The sequence below is a fragment of the Balaenoptera physalus genome, assembly GCF_965194825.1.
Source record: "Balaenoptera physalus genome assembly, chromosome: 10".
Classification (NCBI taxonomy): Eukaryota; Metazoa; Chordata; class Mammalia; order Artiodactyla; family Balaenopteridae; genus Balaenoptera; species Balaenoptera physalus.
The window spans coordinates 15,286,739-15,311,496 of record NC_138889.1 but is presented as its reverse complement, the minus strand read 5'-3'; the positions used below and the strand labels follow the sequence as shown (position 1 = coordinate 15,311,496).

General features: G+C 40.9%; 1 protein-coding gene across 3 annotated transcripts in view; it reads right to left on the bottom strand.

The window, feature by feature from the left end:
• The window catches only part of JAML (junction adhesion molecule like), a 33,804-nt gene extending 9,122 nt beyond the window's left edge, over positions 1 to 24,682 (bottom strand). The window contains exons 1-7 of one of the 3 annotated variants that reach the window (XM_082411151.1): positions 23,915 to 24,682; positions 23,670 to 23,804; positions 11,207 to 14,557; positions 10,008 to 10,162; positions 8,160 to 8,385; positions 4,215 to 4,327; positions 401 to 638 (exon numbers count right to left, since the gene is read on the bottom strand). In XM_082411151.1, coding sequence (XP_082267277.1) covers positions 401 to 638; positions 4,215 to 4,327; positions 8,160 to 8,385; positions 10,008 to 10,162; positions 11,207 to 11,297 — 823 coding nt within the window. In that variant the 5' untranslated portion in view covers positions 11,298 to 14,557; positions 23,670 to 23,804; positions 23,915 to 24,682. Of the gene's footprint in view, positions 1 to 400; positions 639 to 4,214; positions 4,328 to 8,159; positions 8,386 to 10,007; positions 10,163 to 11,206; positions 14,558 to 23,669 lie in introns of all 3 variants that reach the window. The other 2 variants (XM_082411152.1, XM_082411153.1) reach the window with 2 other exon arrangements.
• Positions 24,683 to 24,758: the final 76 nt, after the last annotated feature.

Here is a 24,758-nt window from a genome sequence, read left to right as displayed (position 1 = left end):
CTCCCTTGAAGCCAAGTCAAAACAACTCCAATCCATCTCTGAGCTCCGGTACATTTAACTTAGTATATTACACTAATGATGAGTGAGGTCTGGCAGAGGGGTGGTGTTCACTCAATATTAGCTTTTTTTTCCCTTGACCTACCAGCAGGGAAGAACTAGGGTGAGGCAAGTAAGGTGCATAGGGCACCAAATTTAAGGAGGTATCACTCTCAAGGTCATGCAAGTACAGGGTACAAGTGCTTGATAAGTGCTGGGCTTATCAGGGTCAGGCAAGTACAGCACCTGAGAGTGATGCCTCCTTAAATTTTGCGCCCTAGAAGCCTCTCCAGCCTCACCCTAGTCCTGGCCCTGCCTACCAGCTATGAGGTCCCTCCTCCCTCTCCAGCCAAATGTTAGATACTTCGAGGCTCTTTCAGGATCACGTGCAGCACAGTGGTTTTCCTGACCGTCAGGTTCCCCAGGTGGATACTGCAGGTGTAGCTTCCTCCATCAGACTCCTTCACTCTGTGGAGCATCATGGAGCCATCATTGCGGGAAGTGTCCCCCACCAGGTTTACACGGTTCTGGAAGCGGCCCCAGTTCTGAGGGTATCCCACGGGTGCCTTGAGTTTGGGGTAATAGCGCAACACAATCTCCTCCTAGAAGGGAAAGGCAAAACGTATGAGATTGAAGGGCTGGGGTAGAGGGGCGCCGGGAAGGTTGAGAGGGGAGCTCTCAGGACTCACAGGCTCTGTGTGTGGAAATAGTAAAGGTACTATCAGAAGGTATTAGTAACACAAATCCATGGACACACGTGTCTGCGGGCACATAGTTGTGCAGGACGCCACCAAACCACAAACAACTCTTCCATCTCAAGAGAGGGATGAGGAAAGTGGGAATGAGGGACTTTCAGTTTTTTGCACTTCTCCAGTAAAAAAAGTAAAAGTACACCTTTACTTTTTATGACATATCCAGTTGGATTTCCAATAGGCACCTGAAACATGTCTAAAACTGAACTCCAAAATTCTCCCCCAAACCAGTTCCTTCTTATCCATCCCATTTTGGTAAATGGCAACGTCTTCTTCCTTAAGCTCTGGTTAAGAATCTTGGAGTCATCCTTAACTCCACTATTTCTTGAACAACTCACATCTAATCCCACAACAAATCCTCTACCCTCGAAATACATCCCAAATCTAGCCACTTCTCACCTCTTCCACAGTCTGGTCCAAGCCACCATCTCTAACCTGGATTCCTACAAGAGCTTCTCAACTTGTATCCCTCTATACTCCCCACTACAGCCTATTCTCAGCAGATGAACCTTTAGAAATATAAGTTAAATCATATCACTCCTCTGCTCAAAACCCTCTAATAGCCCTCCATTTCTCCTAAAAGTACAAAGTCCTCCATGAGCTGCCCCACCCCCATCTCCTCTCTGATTTCATCTTCTACTGGCTTTTTCCTCACCTACTTGGGTCACTTCACTCCAACCACACCAGTCTCCTTACTGCTCCTTGAGTACTGGCCTCAGGGCCGTTGCACTTGCTGCTCCCGTTGCCTGGAACACTCTTTCCCCCTAGACAGATGCACGGTTGCCTCCTTCACTTCCTTGAGACCTCTGCTCAAATGTTACCTTTTTGATGAGGTCTCCCTGACCACCTACATAAAATAACAACCACAAAATCCTGCTTTCTTGTTCTCCATAGCTCTTACTATTACCTGACATGTGTATTTATTTCTTCATTGTTTTACTATGTATATCCTCCATCTTTTTTTTTTAACATCTTTATTGGATCATAATTGCTTTACAATGGTGTGTTAGTTTCTGCTTCATAACAAAGTGAATCAGCTATACATATACATATATCCCCATATCTCCTCCCTCTTGCGTCTCCCTCCCACCCTCCCTATCCCACCCCTCTAGGTGGTCACAAAGCACCAAGCTGATCTCCCTGTGCTATGTGGCTGCTTCCCACTAGCTATCTATTTTACATTTGGTAGTGTATATATGTCCATGCCACTCTCTCACTTCGTCCCAGCTTACCCTTCCCCCTCCCCGTGTCCTCAAGTCCATTCTCTATGTCTGCATCTTTATTCCTGTCTTGCCCCTAGGTTCTATCCCTCCATCTTGACTGTAAGTTCCCCATCAGGGCAGGAGCTTTGAGTATTCACTGCTTAGCAGATGCTTTTAAAATACTTGTTAAATAAATGTGTTGGAATTTTTTATAAAGTTATATAAATATTATTTTTTAAAAGCTTTTAAGAAAAGGAAATGGGAATACAGACAGAAACATGAATGAAAAAACCTGGTTTGTCTCTTGTGATTCAAATTCACAACCCCAAATGTCAACTTTCATCCTATTTTCTGCAGTGTCTCAATTGGTGGATGACATATAAATGCATGACGAGTTCCCAGAGGTGAATCTGGAACTACATGTAATTCCCCAGATCCCACCATGATGCCACCATTTCTTTTTTCTTTCTTTTTTTTTTTTTTTGAATTTTTGAATTTTATTTTATTTATTTTTTATACGGCAGGTTCTTATTAGTTATGTATTTTATACATATTAGTGTATACATGTCAATTCCAATCTCCCAATTCATCCCCCCACCACTTTCCCCCCTTGGTGTCCATACGTTTGTTCTCTACATCTGGATGCCACCATTTCTGACCCACTCAGACAGCATATAGGAATCAAGTGAGTATAAATGACTTTTTGTAGGGATGACCTGGAATATGTCTTCATTTATAAAAGTTAAATCTTTTCTAAACTTTGTACCTTAACTTTTATTAACAATAAGTTACCTGAGATGTCTCTTACAATACACCTTGACCCATCAGGACATCACCATGCCATAGTTGACATCTACTGGTCTAATGAACTAACTTGCTGTTTACTACTTCAGAGTTCCCATGAAGTACTCCTCACCCTGGCCCCCAGGACCTACTAACCCCAACATTCAAAGCATCCATAAAGACAAAGAAAATTCCCTCCATCACATAAATGGGGCAATCGGGCACAGAAGAAAACTCATAAAAATAACCCAAATAAGAATAAGAGGGCTTCCCTGGTAGTGCAGTGGTTAAGAATCTGCCTGCCAATGCAGGGGACACGGGTTCGAGCCCTGGTCCGGGAAGATCCCACACGCCACGGAGCAACTAAGCCCGTGCACCACAACTACTGAGACTGTGCTCTAGAGCCCGTGAGCCACAACTACTGAGCCCACGAGCCACAACTACTGAAGCCCATGCGCCTAGAGCCCATGCTTGGCAACAAGAGAAGCCACCGTAATGAGAAGCCTGTGCACCACAACAAAGAGAGTAGCCCCCACTCGCTGCAACTAGAGAAAGCCCGCGCACAGCAACGAAGACCCAGCACAGCCAAAAATAAATAAATAATTTTTTTTAAAAAAAGAATAAGAATGTAAAATGGTATAGATGATCTTATTTGCAAAGCAGAAATAGAGACACAGATGTAGAGAACAAACACATGGATACCAAGGGGGAAGGGGGGATGGGATGAACTGGGAGATTGGGATTGACATATATACACTATTGATACTATGCATAAAATAGATAACTAATGAGAACCTACTGTATAGCACGGGAACTCTACTCAATGCTCTGTAGTGACCTAAATGGGAAGGAAATCCCAAAAAAGGGGATATATGTATACATATAGCTGATTCACTCTGCTGTACAGTAGAAACTAACACAACATTGTAAAGCAACTATACTCCAATAAAAATTAATTAAAAATAAAAATTAAAAACATTGTTTTTAATTTTAAAAAAAGAATAAGAATGCAATTGTGCTTATGCCTAGCCCATTGCTTTCCTGGCTAGGCCACCAAAATCATCCCCCTTGCTATCCCATGGACTCTACAAAAAGGGGAAGGGAGAAGAGGAATTAAACTAAACTGCAGTGGCCAAGTCATGTACAAATGCTTTACACCAGCTGTCTCCTGTATGCGTCTTGACAACCTGAAAAGCTGAGCAGTAGCAGCATCTACTTCTTCTTCTTCATCATCTTCGTTAGAGTCATTTTTCCCAACTGGAATCTGAAATTGCCCAGCCACGTGGCTGAGCTGAGAGGCCCAGCTTTGCCAAGCTCCAAAGCCCAAGCCCTCACAACACCACCACATGGCACCTGGTGCCTGGATTCTTGATCTCCCCGCTCTGTCCTGACAGCATCGGCCAGGGGCTTCTTATACACAGTGAGGGTTTCTCCTCCTTACCTTGGCGTGCTCTCCTGATGAGAACATCCAGTCTACCCTGGTCATGTGTTTCTCTTCTGTGCTGTGGAAAACACATCCCATCTGAGTCGAATCACCCACATGAGCCATGAGCTCTGGGGATAAAATGGTAAATCAAGTCAAACTCAAGGTATAATCTATAGAAGCCAAAGAACTTCTAGAAGAGATAATATTTAGCCAAAGATCCTCAACAGTAAAATCAGTGTCACCACCAAATACTGCACGCTTTCCCTCCACAGATGATCCAGATTATTCTGTGTGGTCAAAGTACTCAGAGGCCTCTCACTCAAATCGACACAATACCCCAAGGATAAGACAATACCCTCTAGCTACTGACATACATCAAGTCTGAGGGGTCCCACTGACTTCAGTAAACACTTTCTGGTTCTCTTTCATTCCTTTCTCCTTCTCCTTTTGTAGAACTTCTCCCACAAGCCCCAACTCCACATCAAGCTTGTAATAAAGAAAGTACAGAAAACCTTGAAGCCCCCCACTTTCTGTTCACCAACTTAGATACCCACATCTGCTTAACATAAACAGGAAGTGGAAAGTTATATAACTCTCATTCTTATAAATAACCCACTGGCTCTCCTAGATGAAAAACTGAATCATGGGTAACTCTCTTCAACTTCTTTTATTCTTCTACAAGTTGTCTTAGGACTTGCTTAGGACAATTCTGGCTAGAGTACAGGTCACAGGACTGCTTGCTAATTAGGCCAAGACAACAGACAGTTTTCCTCTTGGCTTTTCTTTCTGTTTTAATCCCTGCCCCCACTTCCCCATCTGCTCCCCCTTCCCCTGCTCCTGGCTTTCCAACACATAGTCTCTGCCTCCTGCTTATTTGTATAAGCAGCTGACCCCATCATATGTTTACTGCTTTAGTCATTTCAAGAAGTCCCTGAAAAAGAAAACAATTAGAAAGATGCTTCTGATTTTTCAATAGTGCTCTATATAAATCGACCACAAAGTCAATTAAGAAAAGAAAGGCAGGATGATATTTAAGGGAGACACAAGCCTACGTCTTAACTGGACAGAGTTCCTTCAAAAGAGCATTAAGCAGAGCTCATAAAGGAACACAGTACATCAGCTAACCTCTTCATCCAAATTGTGTCCCTGGAGAACGTTAACTTCCCACCCAGGATGAAAGACGCACAATGGGAGGAAAGTAAAAGAAAATATTATGAACTCAAAACTCTATGGAGGGAATTATTTTGGAAGTAATAAAAATTCACTCCAAAGAATACCAGTAGGGAAGGAAACACCCTCTAAATCTATGAGTATATTAAGAATTGAACTCTATTTTTTAAATGCAATAATAAGAACTGAACATTCTGAGTTCCTTCAACACACCAGGCATGTGCTAGACACCTAGGATATCACCTAGTCATTACAATATTTTGAGATATGCACTATTACTCTCCCATTTCACAGAGGAAGGAAGTGAAAGAGCCCAGAGCTTCATGGCCAGTAAAAGGCAGAGCCAGCACTCAAACCCAGGACTGAGTGAAAACAAAGCCCACGCTTTCTCACTCCCTTTACTGTTACCACCTCACATTAAGTGGAAGGATGGCTGATTCTAGAGCAAAAGTACGGGAAGTTAATATTATTTTTATTTGTAAGAAAATTGTCTATACCACTGAAATTTTGTTTTCCAAATATTAGGAAGTTTCTCTAAATTAGGACTTAAAGCACTGTTAGGTGTGATTCCAAGACATGGGCTTTTAATTATTTCATTATATTCCCTCCCTTCTAGAATCATAGACCCTTATAAATTGAGAAGAGATTAGAATAGAATAAAAATAATAGAGTAATGAAGTTAGGCATCCAGAAGCCACCTAAAGCTCACATTCTATACTACCTACCATGTGCACGAATCCCTTCAATAAGAATATTTTCTCTCCTTGACCAACATATTTTCCAAAATGTTAAACCAAACTCAAAACATTGTTCAAGCAATTCATCTGATATGAAAACTTTAGTTCAATTTTGAATCTTAAAAATGAAGATCATCTGACTGAAATTATATGCACAAGTTTGAATAAAAATTACTTTTTGTTGTCTTTATACTTTTCATTAACTATTATATAATATATCTATACAGTATAATTATATAATCTGTGAACACACACATTCAGATGCCTTAAAATCCTTTCACAGAATAAAATGGAAGCAAATTCCAAAGAAAGAAAGAAAGAAAGAAAGAAAGAAAGAAAGAAAGAAAGAAAGAAAGAAAGAAAGAAAGAAAGAAAGAAAGAAAGAAGAAAAGGAAAGAAAGAAAAAAGAAAATTGTCTATAGTGTTTAAAATAAGAACTATGAATAAAAGAGTTGAAGTAGTAGAAACACAGAAAAATTACAAACTGAAGGGTAAACTTTGTGGAGGAAATCTAGATGAGTTTTCACTTGGAAGGAGATAGCCACCAGGCAAATGGTCAGGAGTTAGAGCTATTCCCACGCTGGCTGGAAAGGAGAAGTAAATACAAGTTGCTCCACTGGCTACTGGGAAATATCTGACTACCCCTAAAATTGCTCTAGCCTGCTCCCATGGACTCAGTTCTTAAAACTGCCTCCTTTGGGCTCCTTCCCTCTGTGTCTCTTCTAAGCAGGAATAGGCACTCATTTTGTAGGACATGCTTGTAGTCCTCAGGCCCAGCATCAGAGAACAAAGTAGAAAGGGGGAACTCAAAGATAATCCTTGTGGGACACAGGCAGTTGGTTCATTTCTTCTTCCTGGAGAGCCATAGATTTAAAATCAAAAGAAAAATGCAATTGAAAAAAAGTAGGAAAAATTAGGAGAGAGGCCAGAGGCCACCTTCTACAATTCCTTCTACCATTCCATTTTTTAGAAGTCAGATTCAAGTGAGGGATGCTAATTTAAGAATTTCCCTCATATGACAAATGTTTACTGAATGCTTACTCTATGCCAGGCATTGTGTCTAGGGCTGGTCATGGGACCAAGAATACAGATCCAGGTGAGCAGGGGAGACACAACTGAACAGGTGTGTTGAATATCACCAGAGAGGAGGACAGGGTGCTCCAAAGGAGCTCATTGAAAGAACGGACCTAAACTAGCTGGCAGGGAGAGGGGCGTCCAGATTCTAGTACACTCACTAAACAGCAAGCTCTCCTGAGGCCAAAGACAGTTCCTTCTATCTCACACTTTTAAAGAATGTATCTAATTCTGTGGTTTTCAAACTTTTTAAAGCAGCAGAATTCTTTCTTCAAACAAAATCTTATCTGGCAGCCCAATGAATACAACAGGAAAAAGGAAAAGGACTTTGGTTGTAGTGGAGGTGGAAGCCTGAGATCCTGCCCAACTAGATCCTCTATCAATCCCCTGCCCTGTTCTCACCCTTTGTGTGGCCCACCAGGTTCCTTGGACCTTGAGTGTTCTATAGAACATGTTTTTTAAAACCAACAATCTACTGAAGCCATTTATAAATGGGAACATGAGGTCCTAGGAAGTTAGAGAGATCTGCTCATTTCTTTAATATCCCCCAGAACACCTAACATAGTTACCTACAAAATATGGACACAACATCAACGTGGATAACTGATGGGAAGCATCAGGGTATAGTGAAAAAAACATGGACTTTGTTGACAGAGGTACCAGGGTCCAAGTACTGGATATGCCATTTAATAAATATATGTCCTTAGGCAAGTCACTTAATCTCTCTAAGCCTCAGTTAACTCATCTGTAAAATGAAAAGGAGAATACAGTACTTCCTTCACAGCATTTTCATGAGGTTGAAACATGTTAAAGTAATAATAAAATAATGATCATCATTATTTTTATTTTATTGAGGACTCACTCCGTGGTAAGTACATAGCACAATGGCTGGCATTTGCTCAACAAAATCAGTTCGCTTCCCTCACTGCACACCAAATCTCTTGCCCCTTCGCCCTTCTCTGAGTAAGCATTTATGTACCTTTGGGTTCCTCTGGTAGTACATGCAGGACCACTGCTTTTTTGAACACCAGGCTCTCCATTTTGAAGCGGATTTCACAGGTATAGTTTCCCTGGTCAGCCTCTTCCACATTTTGCAGCAGGAGAGAACCGTCATGGTGTAAGATGTCCCCCACCAAGCGCACACGATTCTGGAAACGCCCCACAGGCACACTGATGTTGGCATAATAGAAGAGCACGTAATCATCCTGGAGGGCAATACAACGTCAGAGAAAATCTAAAGTCCATGGCACCAGACCCAGGAGTCTGGATTCAAAAGCCCCTGTTCTGTGGAGGCAGCATAGTCATCATCACCACTGTGATCAAAAAGTGCTTGGTACCCAATTCATCATCATCAACATCATCATCATCATCATCACCATCATCATCACCATCATCATCATCATCATCATCATCATCATCAACATCATCATCATCATCATCATCATCATCACCATCATCACCATCATCACCATCATCATCACCATCATCATCATCATCATCATCATCATCATCATCAACATCATCATCATCATCATCATCATCATCATCACCATCATCACCATCATCACCATCATCATCATCATCATCATCATCATCATCATCATCATCATCATCATCATCATCATCATGTGCCAGGCAATACGTTAACTTGCACAAGGCTCTGTGGCTCATTTTATACAAAGACAATTGGAGAAACAGGGTCAACACATTTCCATTTCTTACAGTTTAAGGTAAAATGTAACATCCACTCTGAAGATCACTCTGGGGATTCAAACTCACAACTTTTGAAAAGCATCTCCCATCTTCACCCTGTGTTCTGCCATGGCCCCCGCATTCGATGGCATCCAAATGTAATCCCACAGACTGGCTGTTGTGAGAATCCCCAGCATGTTGGCTGTTACCGCTGTCCTTTCTGCCCTCCTCCAGGCAGCTTATCATAAGGCATGAGAAGGAGTCCTCAACAGGGAATTGTTTACAGACTGGGAGGGGGAGCCATGGGGAATTCTTATTTTCACTTAGGCCATGGGTATTTCCCTCTTATAACAAAAAATAGTAATAAAAATTTGAGTGACAGTAGCATTATGGGGATAACATGCTCTGAGCTACAAAAGCAATATTTCATTTGCAAACATTGGGACTTTATTGTTCACAATATATTACTTAGGACATATTTCGCAAATGATCCTGACATACAAGTATCTCCACAGAATCTCAGATGAGGCTTAATACACTGTTTCCTAATCCAAAGAGCTCCCATGAAAGGCCTTCACTCAGCCATGCTGAATCTGCTAATGCCAACAGTTTAAGCAGCCATGAAGGAGAAAGAGATGATTCCCCAGCCCATAAATGTGTCAGTGGAGTGCTGAAAGAATCTGCCCCCTCCCCAAAGAAAATATTACTGTGACACCGTTCCTGTGCCTAGGCCATAACTCTTTTTGTCTAGACCAATGCATTTTCACTCTTCCCACCCTCCCACCCACCTATGCTACTCTACAAATGGGAGAAATAGAGGAAAGGAACTAAAGAACTTTATGTGCATGTCTCCCATTAGCTTCTCAAGGTCCTGAAAAGTAAGCATTACCATTATTATAATCACCTTCATCTTCACAGATGGGGAAGTTGAATGTCAGAGAGTTTGAGTAATTTACCCAGCTGATTACACAGCCAAGAGGCCAGACTAGGAGGAGGCTCAGTTCTGGCAAGCTCCAGAGCCCAAGCTCCTGCAGCCCCATCTCATGGCACTGGATGACCTGATTCTCCCTCTCCCCACATTCTGACACCATTGGCCAGGGGCTTTTAATACACAGCAGTGTTTCCTCCTTCTTACCTTGAAGTGCTCTCCTGATGAGAATATCCAGTCTACCTTGGTCACAAGTTTCTTTTCTGTGCTCTGGAAAATACATCCCAACAGGGCTGAATCACCCACGTGGACTGTTAGCTCCACGGAGGAAACAATCAAGTCATTCAGGCCCAAGGAGTAACCTACAGAAGTCAAAAAGGCAAGAGGAGGCATCATTCAGACAAATACACTCAACAATAAAAATTAGTATTAATCTCCAAGTATATGCACCTTTCCACCCCAGATGACCCAATGTGGACAAAGTATTCAGAGGCCCTTCATTCAAACCAGCATGGCATTCCCAAGGGTAAGAGAAATACCCTGTAGTTCCCCCCACGTAGCTCAAGTCAGAGGGGTTCTACAATCTTCATGTTCTATAGATGCTAACTGGTCCCGTGCTCCTAGCCAGTCCCTTCCCCTTTTCTAGAATTCATCCCTGCAATCTCCTTTCTAAAGAAAGAAGAGAGGGAATTCCCTGGTGGTCCAGTGGTTAGGACTCTGCACTTTCACTGCCGAGGGAGCAGGTTCAATCCCTGGTCAGGGAACTAAGATCCTGCAAGCCGTGTGGCGTGGCCAGAAAAACAAAACAAAACAAAAACAAAAACAAAACAAGAAGAAAAAAGAAGAGAGACCCTGAAGTCTCTCCTTTCAGGTCATGAATTTAGACACCCATAAACAGGAAATGGGATGTCTCTGGCTCCTAGTTTCCCACCCATTCCCTAACTGAAAAGCCAGTTCACAGGTATTTTTGCTTCCCTCTGCTTTTCTCCTTCTTTAGTTCCTTTACAAAAGCTTATCTCTGAATTTGCTGGCTGACTCTGGCTGTAGTGTAGGTCCTTGTAATTAGGCCAGTACAGAGCACAGCTCTTCCCTTGAATTTCCTTTGTGTTTGCCTTCTCCACACCTCCCTCCTCCAGCTCTGCCCTCAGCCCTGGCTTTCCAGTCTCTAGGGTTAGCCCATGCGGTACCCCTCCACTATCTGTCCATTGCTCAAGTAATTTCTCTTTTCCCTTAAAGAAAAAACCATTTCTAAAGAGAAAACCATTACATGGATATTTCTGTTTTCAAAAGACATGCTCTATGCAAAGAGATAACCATAGCGAGAAAGACACGTTTAGATGCTGGCCAGTTCCTATCAAAGAAGAGCCAAGTGAACGAATTTGGGAATAAACAGAAAATGTGCCAACCTTTCCATCCAAGCTGTTGCCCCGAGTGAAGAGTGTTAACTTCCTGCCCACAGCAGGCAACACGCAGTGGGGAAGACGTGAAAGAAAACATGAACTCTCCACCCTCTGGAGGGAATTATTTTTTGAAAGAAATCAAAAGTACCTGCAAAAGTGACCTGGAATTTTCCTGTAAGGAAGAACTGAGCAACTTTAAGTGTGGTTAAAGGTGTAAGAAGCTTATTTAATGTAATATGAAGAGCACTGTCTGTAGAATTAAATGAGTTTGCTAGAAAGCAAGAGCAGCAACCAAAGCAAAGAGAAACTTATACCTGATGGGTAACCTTTGTACAGAAATGGCTGAAGAAATTGAGACTTTCTACAGAGGAGGAAAACCTCTCCACCAAGAAGTACAATACCCCCTGATGTCACCAGGCCACTCCACATGGGGTTGGATTGTTAAGTCTATGGATGGAAGGGCAAAAACCTGCAGGCTGCTTCACCCAGGAAATGTCTAAATAGCCTCTGAGATTTTTATAACCCTGATTCCATGGGGAAAAAAATTCTCTAATACATACCAGTTTCATGTGTGTGTGTCTGTCTGACTGCATGTTTGTGCACATGCTATGTTGCCTGGAATTAGAGCAAAGACAATTCTTTTGTGCACTTTGCTGAGTCAGTGTGTAGGTCACCATGCAAAGTTTAAAAAACTAATAGTAAAGAGAAAAATAGAATAGATAAACAACAAGGTCCTACTGCATATTACACGGAACTGTAGTCAATATCCTGTGATAAACCATAATGGAATATAAAAAAGAATGTATGTATATGTATAACTGAATCTCTTTGCTGTACAGCAGAAATTAACACAACATTGTAAATCAACCATACTTAACCATACTTTAAAAAGACAAAAAAATAGGGACTTCCCTGGTGGCACAGTGGTTAGGACTCCACGCTCCCAATGCAGGGGGCCCAGGTTCAATCCCTGGTCAGGGAACTAGATCCCACATGCATGCCACAACTAAGAGTTCACGTGCCACAACTAAGGAGCCCGCCTGCCGCAACTAAGACCCAGAGCAACCAAATAATTTTTTTAAGTTTTATTTAAAAGAGAAAAAAATAAAAAGCTGTGAGAGCAAAGCATCTAATTAATTTATTCTTCCAACAGAGCTATATCCATGGGATAAAGAGAAGACAAGGGGTCAAAAGGATGAAAACTTTAGAAAGAGATGGGATTAGCAAGAAGAAGCAGCCCTGAGCACTGTAGGAGCAGGAGACTCCAACCTGGTCTGATGAGTCAGCCAGAGCAGGCTTTTTAAAAGTGGAGCTTAAGGAGAAACCGGAAGGATAAGGAAGGCTTAGGCAGGCTTGCTAGGGTGACGTGGGGAGAGAAGGTTCCAGGCAAAAGAAACCATCCAAAATTGGGAAAGAGCTCAGTGCATTTGAGGAACTGCAAGAAGACTAGCGTAGCTAAAGCATGAAAACAATTACAGGGATTCTGGGACTCCCTTTGGTGATTTCATTTCCTAATCTGAGACTAGCTGTGGTTTTAAAGATAACAATTTAAAGTGCAGGAATACCAGCGAGAAACTTTCTTCGTATCCCATAAGAAGGTCCTAAAACACCCAGTCAGGACCCAAAGGCATTCTGTTTCTAATAGCAACAGAGGAATATTCAGCTTTCCAAGAAAGAGTCTCCTACCTGGCTTCTAAAACAGCTGTTGCAGCAAAACGGCTGTTTCAACAAAACTATGAAGTTCCAGGTTGGGGTTTCCATTTTCAACAAAGCAAGGGGAAATGAAAATATATAAAACTGGCTTCTGAACATGAATGAGACTTACAAGAAATCAAATACCCTCCTTGGTCCCTTGGCTTCTACTTACTGAGTAACACTGGCATCAGGATGAGTTTCAGTGGGTAAAACATGCTGCTCTCAATTTTTCAACCTTAAAAGAAAAAAAAAAGTCAGAAAATAGTGTCAAGAGAAGTTCATTAATTTAACAAATCAATGGTGAGTTCTTCTGTGAGTCAGCCTCTGTCTGAGGCACTGGGCTGCAGCATGGAGCAAGGAAGACAAGGTCCCGGCTCATGAGCAGCTTGCACATGGAGGGGAGATGGAGAGGGGAAAAAGCAGCAAATGAAAGAATAAGAAACAGCGGATGCTGGTAACTGCTATGATGAAACAAAACAGAGTGGTGTTTGGAGAGTCACTTGCGGGCTGCCTCAGACTGGCTATAAGGGAAGATTAGATGAAAGTTGCTTTTAAAGAGAAAAAAAGCAAACAATTCCAGGATAGCCTTGAGATGACACCCCTAGACAATCTACAACCTGAGAGTTTCACATAAACAAAAGATTACAAGATACTCAGCCTGAAATTTTTACCTATCTCTCCAACTAAATTAAAATGACTACCTTTAAATATATAAAGAATGTTCTCGACATGTAAGAAAAGAGATACACAAATACAAGGAAATTTTTTAAACTCAGTTAAGGCATTCACCAAGTTCTATGACACAAAGAAGCCACATGAAAGGTCCACAGTGAGATTTTTTTTTTCTATTTTTTTACTTTTTTAGGCAGGATAGCATGGATAGAATGAGAATTGGGTTGTGCATGGGCAAAAGTACTTTTAAAACATCTATATTATCTCTGTGGTACTAATTTCACTGCATCCACCAGCTCCTGGGAAAGAATTCACTGTCTGCACAATGCCCTGTAATTTTCTTAACAAAACAGAAGAACCTTAACTCCAAGGAGTTACAATTCAACAAGCCTTGGGTTCCTACCTACTACTGTGGCTGGTCTCAGTCACGATCCCTGCACCCCTAACTTCTTGGAGTAATTCCACCTCAGAATCTGCTAGGAGGAAAGGTCTTCTTTGTGTATTAACATCATAGTACGCTACCCGGCTCTCCTGGAAGTCCAGCACGTATGGTGGCCGTTTTAATGCATAAAAAATGATTACCTAGGAGACTTTTTTTTTAATAATTTATCTGTTTGATGTTTGCTGTTTTGTCTTTCTTTCTTTCTTTCTTTCTTTCTGGCTGCATTGGGTATTCGTTGCTGGGCACGGGCTTTCTCTAGTTGTGGCGAGCGGGGGCTACTCTTCGTTGCGGTGCGCAGGCTTCTTATTGCAGTGGCTTCTCTTGTTGCGGAGCACGGGCTCTAGGTGTGCAGACTTCAGTAGTTGTGGTGCACAGGCTCAGTAGTTGTGGTTTGCGGGCTCTAGAGCCCAGTAAGAGATTTCTTACCTGTATTCTAATCAACAAAATCCTCCATCTGGAAAATCAGGGTCAAACTGTTTAAGGTGGCCTTACCTAAGTCTCACTTATGCAGAAAGTCCATTGACCTTGCTGAACCTCAGTTTCCTCGCCTATAACATGGGGATAACAACACAAGGATCAAATGTGATAATGCAGATAACAGTGCTTTGAAAAATAGAAAGCATTACCACATAAGATCCTATCTTTATAGCCTAAAAGTCAGATAGGAAACAGAGTTTGTAGCTTTAGAGGAGATTTTGGGTTCTGAGAATCTACCTTTACAAGAATGGCAAATGATGAATCAGAATGAACTGGAAATTTTTTAAGTTTCAGTTCTTGAATTCCATCACAACAATGTAGATAACAATTACACTGACTCAGATATACCAAAAGTCACGTTAAATTTCCCCAAATATGAGTACTTCTAATGAAAATACAAGCTCTCTCTCAGGATAGCCACAACTTTATTCCTGCTGCATGACACATACCTTACCCTACGCATACATGGGTGAGCATGATAAAGGGCTTCCTTTATATCATAACTTTAATTCATCATATTTCGGACATCTAAGATCCCTGTTGTGTTCTGGATGAATTCTTCTCCAGGAAGTTGGTTGTGCTCCCTTCACTGCCCAGCAAACAGCTCTCATATATTCCCCAAAGCAGTGCGCCATTTGCATGGAGGAGTAATCATTGATTACAGTGTAGACTTATCTACACTCTCAGGGGCAGGACCATATGCGTCTCATTTATGAGTGTCCCATGCCCGTGTTACAGTATCGGTGAAGTGCCTGGCATATACTGGACAAGTGCTGATAGCTGCCAATACAACCATCAAACTGAAATCAACTTAGACATCATGCAAATGCACCACTCTATTCTAAGAGGAAACCGGTGACCCCAAAAAGACTCTGAATCTAGTCACCAACCTCAAGACACACAGAGCCACACCCAAACCATTTTCAAACAAATTCTAAGAAATGTGCAAAAATCTGATAACTAGAAGATACCCATTTTCAGTCTTAAGTACTCAAGTGCACCACTAGAACTCTGTGTGAATGAATAGAGAAGCAATGATTTAACATAAAAAGCATTAAGTTTTTTAAAAATTCTCTTCCCAGATCAGACATCCCAGTAACTAATTCTTTGATATTTGGGAAACCACTCAGTCTCCCCAGGCCTCATTCTTAACATTAAAGGGTCAGACTTTTTCTCCCTAGTTAATATAGCACCACACTAGAAATCAGTAGTGGATACTCAATAAACTAGAGAAGGTTATATGCCAGGCACTGTCTGAGCACTCTGCACATTAACCAGTTTAATTCTCACAACCCCCTATGAGGTTTTACAAATGCGGAAACTGAGGCATGGTTTGGTGAAGTGACTTGCCTAGTAACACAGAGCAAGTGGTGGGCCAGGATTCAAACCCAGGCATTCTGGATCAGAGCCTGTCTCCTTACTAGCCTGTACTGCTCTTCCATGTGTGTGAAAGTAATCAATGTTTTACAGCAAAGCTTCCCTGAACTTCATTTACCAAAACAAGATTAATCTGCTCCCCCTGACTGAATGCTCTTCCCACCCCCTTCCCCTAGTTAACTCCTGTTCATCTTTCAGATCTCAAATTAAACGTAATTTCCTCAGGGAAACCTCTCCTGAACCACCCTTCCCAGGGCAGACCCTAGCCACATGTTTTAATAGTACCATTTCTCTTTCCTTTAGGGCATTTGTCACAACTTCTAATTATCTATTTACTTATGTGCTTGTTTGATTAAAGTCTTGCTCTCCACCCTCACCCCCATGAGGCCAAGAGCTGTGGCTATGGGCCAGTGCATCTCCAACACCAGCACAGAGTAAGACCCAGAGTGGGAGCCCAGGGACCACTCATCAGATGAATTAATAACACCTAACCAGGCCAAGAACACTAGTCAAATTTCAAGTTTCCTAGTTAGTTGGCAAATATTCAGAAATTCCTACCATATAATACAGATAGATATTACACACATATATATATAGTTCAGAATTTTATTATTCAGATATATAATTCAGAATATATATATATGAATCTCAGTCTCTAAAAATCTAACCAAAGCATTCAGATGCACCTTCAGCACCTTGATAGACTCCAATTGAATCCTCAACTTAGCCTGCTTCCTTTCCCAGATCCTGACTTATTTCTTCACCAGCATGTTCTTGAGATAATTCTGCATAGTAAGTTATCTCACATGTTGGCCAAATGTTTGAACCTGAGCTTATGGCTCTTTCACAATATAACTCTTGGCAAATACCTTCTATCACTCCTGGGGAGTTGTAAGTATCAGGACCCCCTTTCCTATTATTAACAGTGTAGGGGAATTGTTGTCCTTGGCACAATTATAACAGAAAAAAAAATCTTCAGAAAAGAGACTCATGACAATGAGGCTACAACACAGGATGCGGAAATGACCCACAAATATTACAAGACAAAATAAGGGAGAGGCACTCTCTCTCAGTCAAAGCGTTTGCCCCTAGTGAGAACAAGCAACAGCTGAGCACACAGACAACCTCCCTCACTCAGGCAGCTGCTCTACCTGCAATGTTAAGTCCCCTCAATTTACACATCACTGTGTACCTCCAGGCTTTTGGATGTTTTTAGGTATAGAGTCCACATAACCACTCTGAGGCATGAACCTCTTAAAATGCATCCTCGTTTTTCCTTCCAAGACCATTTAATACAGACTGGTAGGTTACATGGCTTCTTATAATACAATCTCAGTTACATCGGTCAACCCTGTACTTGAAGGGGACCTTGAGAGTCATTACTCCTGCTCTCTCCTTTACAATGGGTTCTATCTAAACCATCCTACTTCATCTTTCCTGAGATCAGGGCTATGCAGAGGGTGTGGTAAGTATGGACAACAGCCTAGCTCTCTAGGGAGGTTTAAATTCCTGACTTCTTGAGGTTAAATATTGGCCTGTCTAGGACTGGGAGAAGAGAAACAGTGCAGGAAGAGTTCTGCCATGAGTCCAAGGACAGCTAGTCACAGCTCTACCCAAAGCCACAGGCAACTTAAAAGCTAAAGCCTTGAAGAAGGAGTAGGAACCATTTAAAGATGCGTAGAGCAGGTGATAAACTAAGATGTGATGTGAGAAAACATGGAAAAAGGAGGAAGCACCACAGTTGAGTCTGAGAGTGTTCTGCTGACTAAGGACAAAGCTGATGTGAGTTCATTTTGAGATTTGAATGAAGATCGTAGTGTAAGGTGGTTGCTGAACTCAAGCTGTGTTAACCTGCCTGACTGCCCTGCTTTATTGTTTGTAACTAGAGCCGTGTGGCTGACAGAGTCTTTGTGCTCTAATCGGGTGTCAGGCCTGTGCCTCTGAGGTGAGAGAGCCGAGTTCAGGACATTGGTCCACCAGAGACCTCCCAGCTCCACGTAATATCAAACGGCGAAAGCTCCCCCAGAGCTCTCCATCTCAACTCTAAGACCCAGCTCCACTCAACGACCAGCAAGCTATAGTGCTGGACACCCTATGCCAAACAACTAGCAAGACAGGAACACAACCCCACCCATTATCAGAGAGGCTGCCTAAAATCATAATAAGGTCACAGACACCCCAAAAGACACCACCGGATGCAGTCTTGCCCACCAGAAAGACAAGATCCTGCCTCATCCACCAGAACACAGGCACCAGTCCCCTCCACCAGGAGGCCTACACAACCCACTGAACCAACCTTACCCACTGGGGGAAGACAACAAAAACAACGGCAACTACGAACCTGCAGCCTGGGAAAAGGAGACCCCAAACACAGTAAGCTAAGCAAAATGAGAAGACAGAGGAACACACAGCAGATGAAGGAGCAAGGTAAAAACCCACCAGACCAAACAAATGAAGAGGAAAGAGGCAGTCTACCTGAAAAAGAATTCAGAGTAATGATAATAAAGATGATCCAAAATCTTGGAAATAGGATGGAGAAAATATAAGAAACAGTTAATAAGGACCTAGAAGAACTAAAGAGCAAACAAACAATGATGAACAACACAAGAAATGAAATTTAAAATTTTCTAGAAGGAATCAATAGCAGAATAACTGAGGCAGAAGAACGGATAAGTGACCTGGAAGATAAAATAGTGGAAATAACTACTGCAGAGCAGAATAAAGAAAAAAGAATGAAAAGAATTGAGGACAGTTTCAGAGACCTCTGGGACAACATTAAATGCACCAACATTCAAATTATAGGAGTCCCAGAAGAAGAAGAGAAAAAGAAAGGGACTGAGAAAATATTTGAAGAGATTATAGTTGAAAACTTCCCTAATATGGGAAAGGAAATAGTCAACCAAGTCCAGGAAGTGCAGAGAGTCCCATACAGGATAAATCCAGGGAGAAACATGACAAGACACATATTAATCAAACTATCAAAAATTAAATACAAAGAATAAATATTAAAAGCAGCAAGGGAAAAACAACAAATAACAAACAAGGGAATCCCCATAAGGTTAACAGCTGATCTTTCAGCAGAAACTCTGCAAGCCAGAAGGGAGTGGCAGGACATATTTAAAGTGATAAAAGGGAAAAACCTACACCCAAGAGTACTCTAACCAGCAAGGATCTCATTCAGATTCGATGGAGAAATTAAAATCTTTACAGACAAGCAAAAGCTAAGAGAATTCAGCACCACCAAACCAGCTCCACAACAAATGCTAAAGGAACTACTCTAGGCAGGAAACACAAGATAAGGAAAAGACCTACAATAACAAACCCAAAACAATTAAGAAAATGGTAATAGGAACATACATATCGATAATTACCTTAAATGTAAATGGATTAAATGCTCCAACCAAAAGACATAGACTGGCTGAATGGATACAAAAACAAGACCCGTATATATGTTGTCTACAAGAGACCCACTTCAGACCTAGGGACACATACAGACTGAAAGTGAGGGGATGGGAAAAGATATTCCATGCAAATGGAAGTCAAAAGAAAGCTGGAGTAGCAATTCTCATATGAGACAAAATAGTCTTTAAAATAAAGACTATTACAAGGGACAAAGAAGGACACTACATAATGATCAAGGGATCAATCCAAGAAGAAGATATAACAATTATAAATATTTATGCACCTAACATAGGAGCACCTCAATACTTAAGGCAAATGCTAACAGCCATAAAAGGGGAAATTGACAGTAACACAATCATAGGAGGGGACTTTAACACCCCACTTTCACCAATGGACAGATCATCCAAAATGAAAATAAATAAGGAAACACAAGCTTTAAATGATACATTAAACAAGATGGACTTAATTGATATTTATAGGCCATTCCATCCAAAAACAATAGAATACACTTTCTTCTCAAGTGCTCATGGGACATTCTCCAGGATAGATCATATCTTGGGTCACAAATCAAGCCTTGGTAAATTTAAGAAAATTGAAATTGTATCAAGTATCTTTTCTGACCACAATGTTATGAGACTAGATATCAATTACAGGAAAAAATCTGTAAAAAATACAAACGCATGGAGGCTAAGCAATACACTACTAAATAACCAAGAGATCACTGAAGAAATCAAAGGGGAAATCAAAAAATACCTAGAAACAAATGACAATGAAAACACAATAACCCAAAACCTTTGGGATGCAGTAAAAGCAGTTCTAAGAGGAAAGTTTATAGCAATACAATCCTACCTCAAGAAACAAGAAACATCTCAAATAAACAACCTAGCCTTACACCTAAAGCAATTAGAGAAAGAACAAAAAAACCCAAAGTTAGCAGAAGGAAAGAAATCATAAAGATCAGATCAGAAATAAATGAAAAAGAAATGAAGGAAACAATAGCTAAGATCAATAAAACTAAAAGCTGGTTCTTTGAGAAGGTAAACAAAATTGATAAACACTAGCCAGATTCATCAAGAAAAAAAGGAAGAAGACTCAAATCAATAGAATTAGAAATGAAAAAGGAGAACTAACAACTGACACTGCAGAAATACAAAGGATCATGAGAGATTACTACAAGCAACTATATGCCAATAAAATCGACAACCTGGAAGAAATGGACAAATTCGTAGAGAGGCACAACCTTCTGAGACTGAACCAGGAAGAAACAGAAAATATAAACAGACCAATCACAAGTAATGAAATTGAAACTTTGATTAAATATCTTCCAACAAACTAAAGCCCAGGACCAGATGGCTTCACAGGCGAATTCTATCAAACATTTAGAGAAGAGCTAACACCTATCCTTCTCAAACTCTTCCAAAATATAGCAGAGGGAGGAACACTCCCAAACTCATTCTACGAGGCCACCAACACCCTGATACCAAAGCCAGACAAAGACGTCACAAAGAAAGAAAACTACAGGCCAATATCACTGATGAACATAGATGCAAAAATCCTCAACAAAATACTAGCAAACAGAATCCAACAGTACATTAAAAGGATCATACACCATGATCAAGTGGGGTTTATCCCAGGAATGCAAGGATTCTTCAATATAAGCAAATCAATCATGTGATAAGCCATATTAACAAACTGAAGGAGAAAAACCATATGATCATCTCAATAGATGCAGAAAAAGCTTTTGACAAAATTCAACACCCATTTATGATAAAAACCTGCCAGAAAGTAGGCATAGAGGTAACTTACCTCAACATAATAAAGGCCATATATGACAAACCCACAGCCAACATCGTTCTCAATGGTGAAAAACTGAAACCATTTCCTCTAAGATCAGGAACAAGACAAGGATGTCCACTCTCACCACTATTATTCAACATAGTTTTGGAAGTTTTAGCCACAGCAATCAGAGAAGTAAAAGAAATAAAAGGAATCCAAATCAGAAAAGAAGAAGTAAAACTGCCACTGTTTGCAGATGACATGATACTATACATAGAGAATCCTAAAGATGCCACCAGAAAACTACTAGAGCTAATCAATGAATTTGGTAAAGTAGCAGGATACAAAATTAATGCACAGAAATCTCTTGCATCCCTATACACTAATGACGAAAAATCTGAAAGAGAAATTAAGGAAACACTACCATTTACCACTGCAACAAAAAGAATAAAATACCTAGGAATAAACCTACCTAAGGAGACAAAACACCTGTATGCAGAAAACTATAAGACACTGCTGAAAGAAATTAAAGATGATACCAACAGATGGAGAGATATACCACGTTCTTGGATTGGAAGAATCAACATTGTGAAAACGACTGTACTACCCAAAGCAATCTATAGATTCAATGCAATCCCTATCAAACTACCACTGGCTTTTTTCACAGAACTAGAACAAAAAATTTCACAATTTGTATGGAAACACAAAAGACCCCGAATAGCTAAAGCAATCTTGAGAAAGAAAAACGGAGCTGGAGGAATCAGGCTCCCAGACTTCAGACTATGCTACAAAGCTACAGTAATCAAGACAGTACGGTACTGGCACAAAAACAGAAATATAGATCAATGGAACAGGATAGAAAGCCCAGAGATAAACCCACGCACATATGGTCACCTTATTTTTGATAAAGGAGGCAAGAATATACAATGGAGAAAAGACAGCCTCTTCAATAAGTGGTGCTGGGAAAACTGGAAAGCTACTGGTAAAAGAATGAAATTAGAACACTCCCTAACACCATACACAAAAATAAACTCAAAATGGATTAGAGACCTAAATGTAAGACCAGACACTATAAAACTCTTAGAGGAAAACATAGGCAGAACACTCTATGACATAAATCACAGCAAGATCCTTTTTGATCTACCTACTAGAGAATGGAAATAAAAACAAAAATAAACAAATGGGACCTGATGAAACTTAAAAGCTTTTTCACAGCAAAACCATAAACAAGACAAAAAGACAACTGTCAGAATGGGAGAAAATATTTGCAAATGAAGCAACTGACAAAGGATTAATCTCCAAAATTTACAAGCAGCTCACGCAGCTCAATAGCAAAAAAACAAACAACCCAATCCAAAAATGGGCAGAAGACCTAAATAGACATTTCTCCAAAGAATATATACAGATTGCCAACAGACACATGAAAGAATGCTCAACATCATTAATCATTAGAGAAATGCAAATCAAAACTACAATGAGGTATCACCTCACACCCGTCAGAATGGCCATCATCAAAAAATCTGCAAACAATAAATGCTGGAGAGGGTGTGGAGAAAAGAGAGCCCTCTTGCACTGTTGGTGGGAATGTAAACTGATACAGCCACTATGGAGAACAGTATGGAGGTTCCTTAAAAAACTAAAAATAGAAATACCATATGACCCAGCAATCCCACTCCTGGGCATATATCCTGAGAAAACCAAAGTTCAAAAAGAGACATGTACCACAATGTTCACTGCAACTCTATTTACAATAGCCAGGACATGGAAGCCACCTAAGTGTCCATCGACAGATGAATGGATAAAGATGTGGCACATATATACAATGGAATATTACTCAGCCATAAAAAGAAATGAAATTGAGTTATTTGTAGTGAGGTGGATGGACCTAGTGTCTGTCATACAGAGTGAAGTAAGTCAGAAAGAGAAAAACAAATACTGTATGCTAACACATATATATGGAATCTAAAAACAAAAAATTGTTCTGAAGAACCTAGGGCCAGGACAGGAATAAAGACGCAGATGTAGAGAATGGACTTGAGGACACGGGGAGGGGGAAGGGTAAGCTGGGACAAAGTGAGAGAGTGGCATGGACATATATACACTACCAAATGTAAAACAGATAGCTAGTGGGAAGCAGCCACATAGCACAGGGAGATCAGCTCGGTGCTTTGTGACCACCTAGAGGGGTGGGATAGGGAGGATGGGAGGGAGACACGAGAGGGAGGAGATATGGGGATATATGTATATGTATAGCTGATTCACTTTGTTATAAAGCAGAAACTAATGCATCATTGTAAAGCAATTATACTCCAATAAAGATGTTAAAAAAAAAAAAGCTAAAGCCTTATCACCATCATCATCATTATCATTATCATTTACTCTTTTATTAAGAGCAAACCTTACTCCTTTTTTCTCTGAGCGTCTTAACACAAGTTACTCTACATTACAGAAAGGAAACGTGTCCCCATTAGACTACCTTATGGCAGTCCTCTTGCAGAAATTGACAGTTCTGCGATTGTGGCCTCACAATCCAAAAGGATTGCCATTAAATGAATACTTTTAGAACCAGCCTTCTTCCGAGTGAGAAAGTTCAAGTCACTGTTTAAGAAATACAAAGAAACTGCTTACCCAAGATGAGGAATGCCAGGAGAAGCAATGCACTGAGCTCTCCCACCACTGCAGTTGCCAAGTCCGACTGAAGACACTTCTGCCTTCACAGAAGGTCAGGCTCAGAGCAAACCAAATGCGTGCATTCTGAGTTGGCTGCAGAGACACAAACAGGAACCTTTAAATCAAGGTTCTTGTTTCAGTCATCTGGCCTATTACCCACTTTTTATTTACACTTTCATTCTAAGATGAGGTAATAAACTCACCTTACTGAGGAGAGCCTCATGTTCCAGACCTCTGCAGGTGTCATCTCCCCTTCTAGATTACAAACTCTCCGAGGGTGGGATCTCAAATGGTCCCAGGCAAACATGCTGAGAAAGAAATCAGCCTCTTGCAAACAAAATAAATTTAAGATTAACACAAAACATTCTGCTCTGTATCTAAAATATAGCAACCTTTCATTATTTTTCTCTCAACACAGAGGGGCAATATAGCCAATCACTCAATCCCTGCTTCCAAAGATATGCCTGTCCAGTCCTCCAACTCACCACCTAGGCATGTCAATTTCCCCTGACCATGTGATATCAGCATTTCTAGAATACAAGAAGCATTTTATCCCCCCCAGAGAATCCCGTGGGTGACTAGATAAAAACTCAAAGCTTCTTCACGTTGAGGTATCTTTTGCTTTTAAGTCGCCACTTCAAAATAAGTGTTCTCAGTGTACATGCCTTCAACCTTGCCTGCACTGGCTTGAATTAAACATGGGCATACTTGTTTTTTGGACCTTGTCCTGTATCATTTGAAAAGTTGTTGAATGCTTGCTCTTCACCAGGACTATGCTGCATGGTTCTTGAGAACTGGTGTGCTGATAAGTCAGCAATTGAGTAAATACCCCCACCATGGCCTATTTCAAGCTACCAACACTTTAACAATTGGCCTGCAAAATTCCTAAAAATTTAACAATCAGCTCTTATGGTGTGAGCTGGCTCCAGCACCCCTCGGAATCTATGCAGATTCTTGCTGGGGTACAGCTCAGAGATGAATGGTTACTTGATGCTGAAAATCACAAACCACCCCTCTTCTCTTTCACAGGACAGCTCTCATCTAATA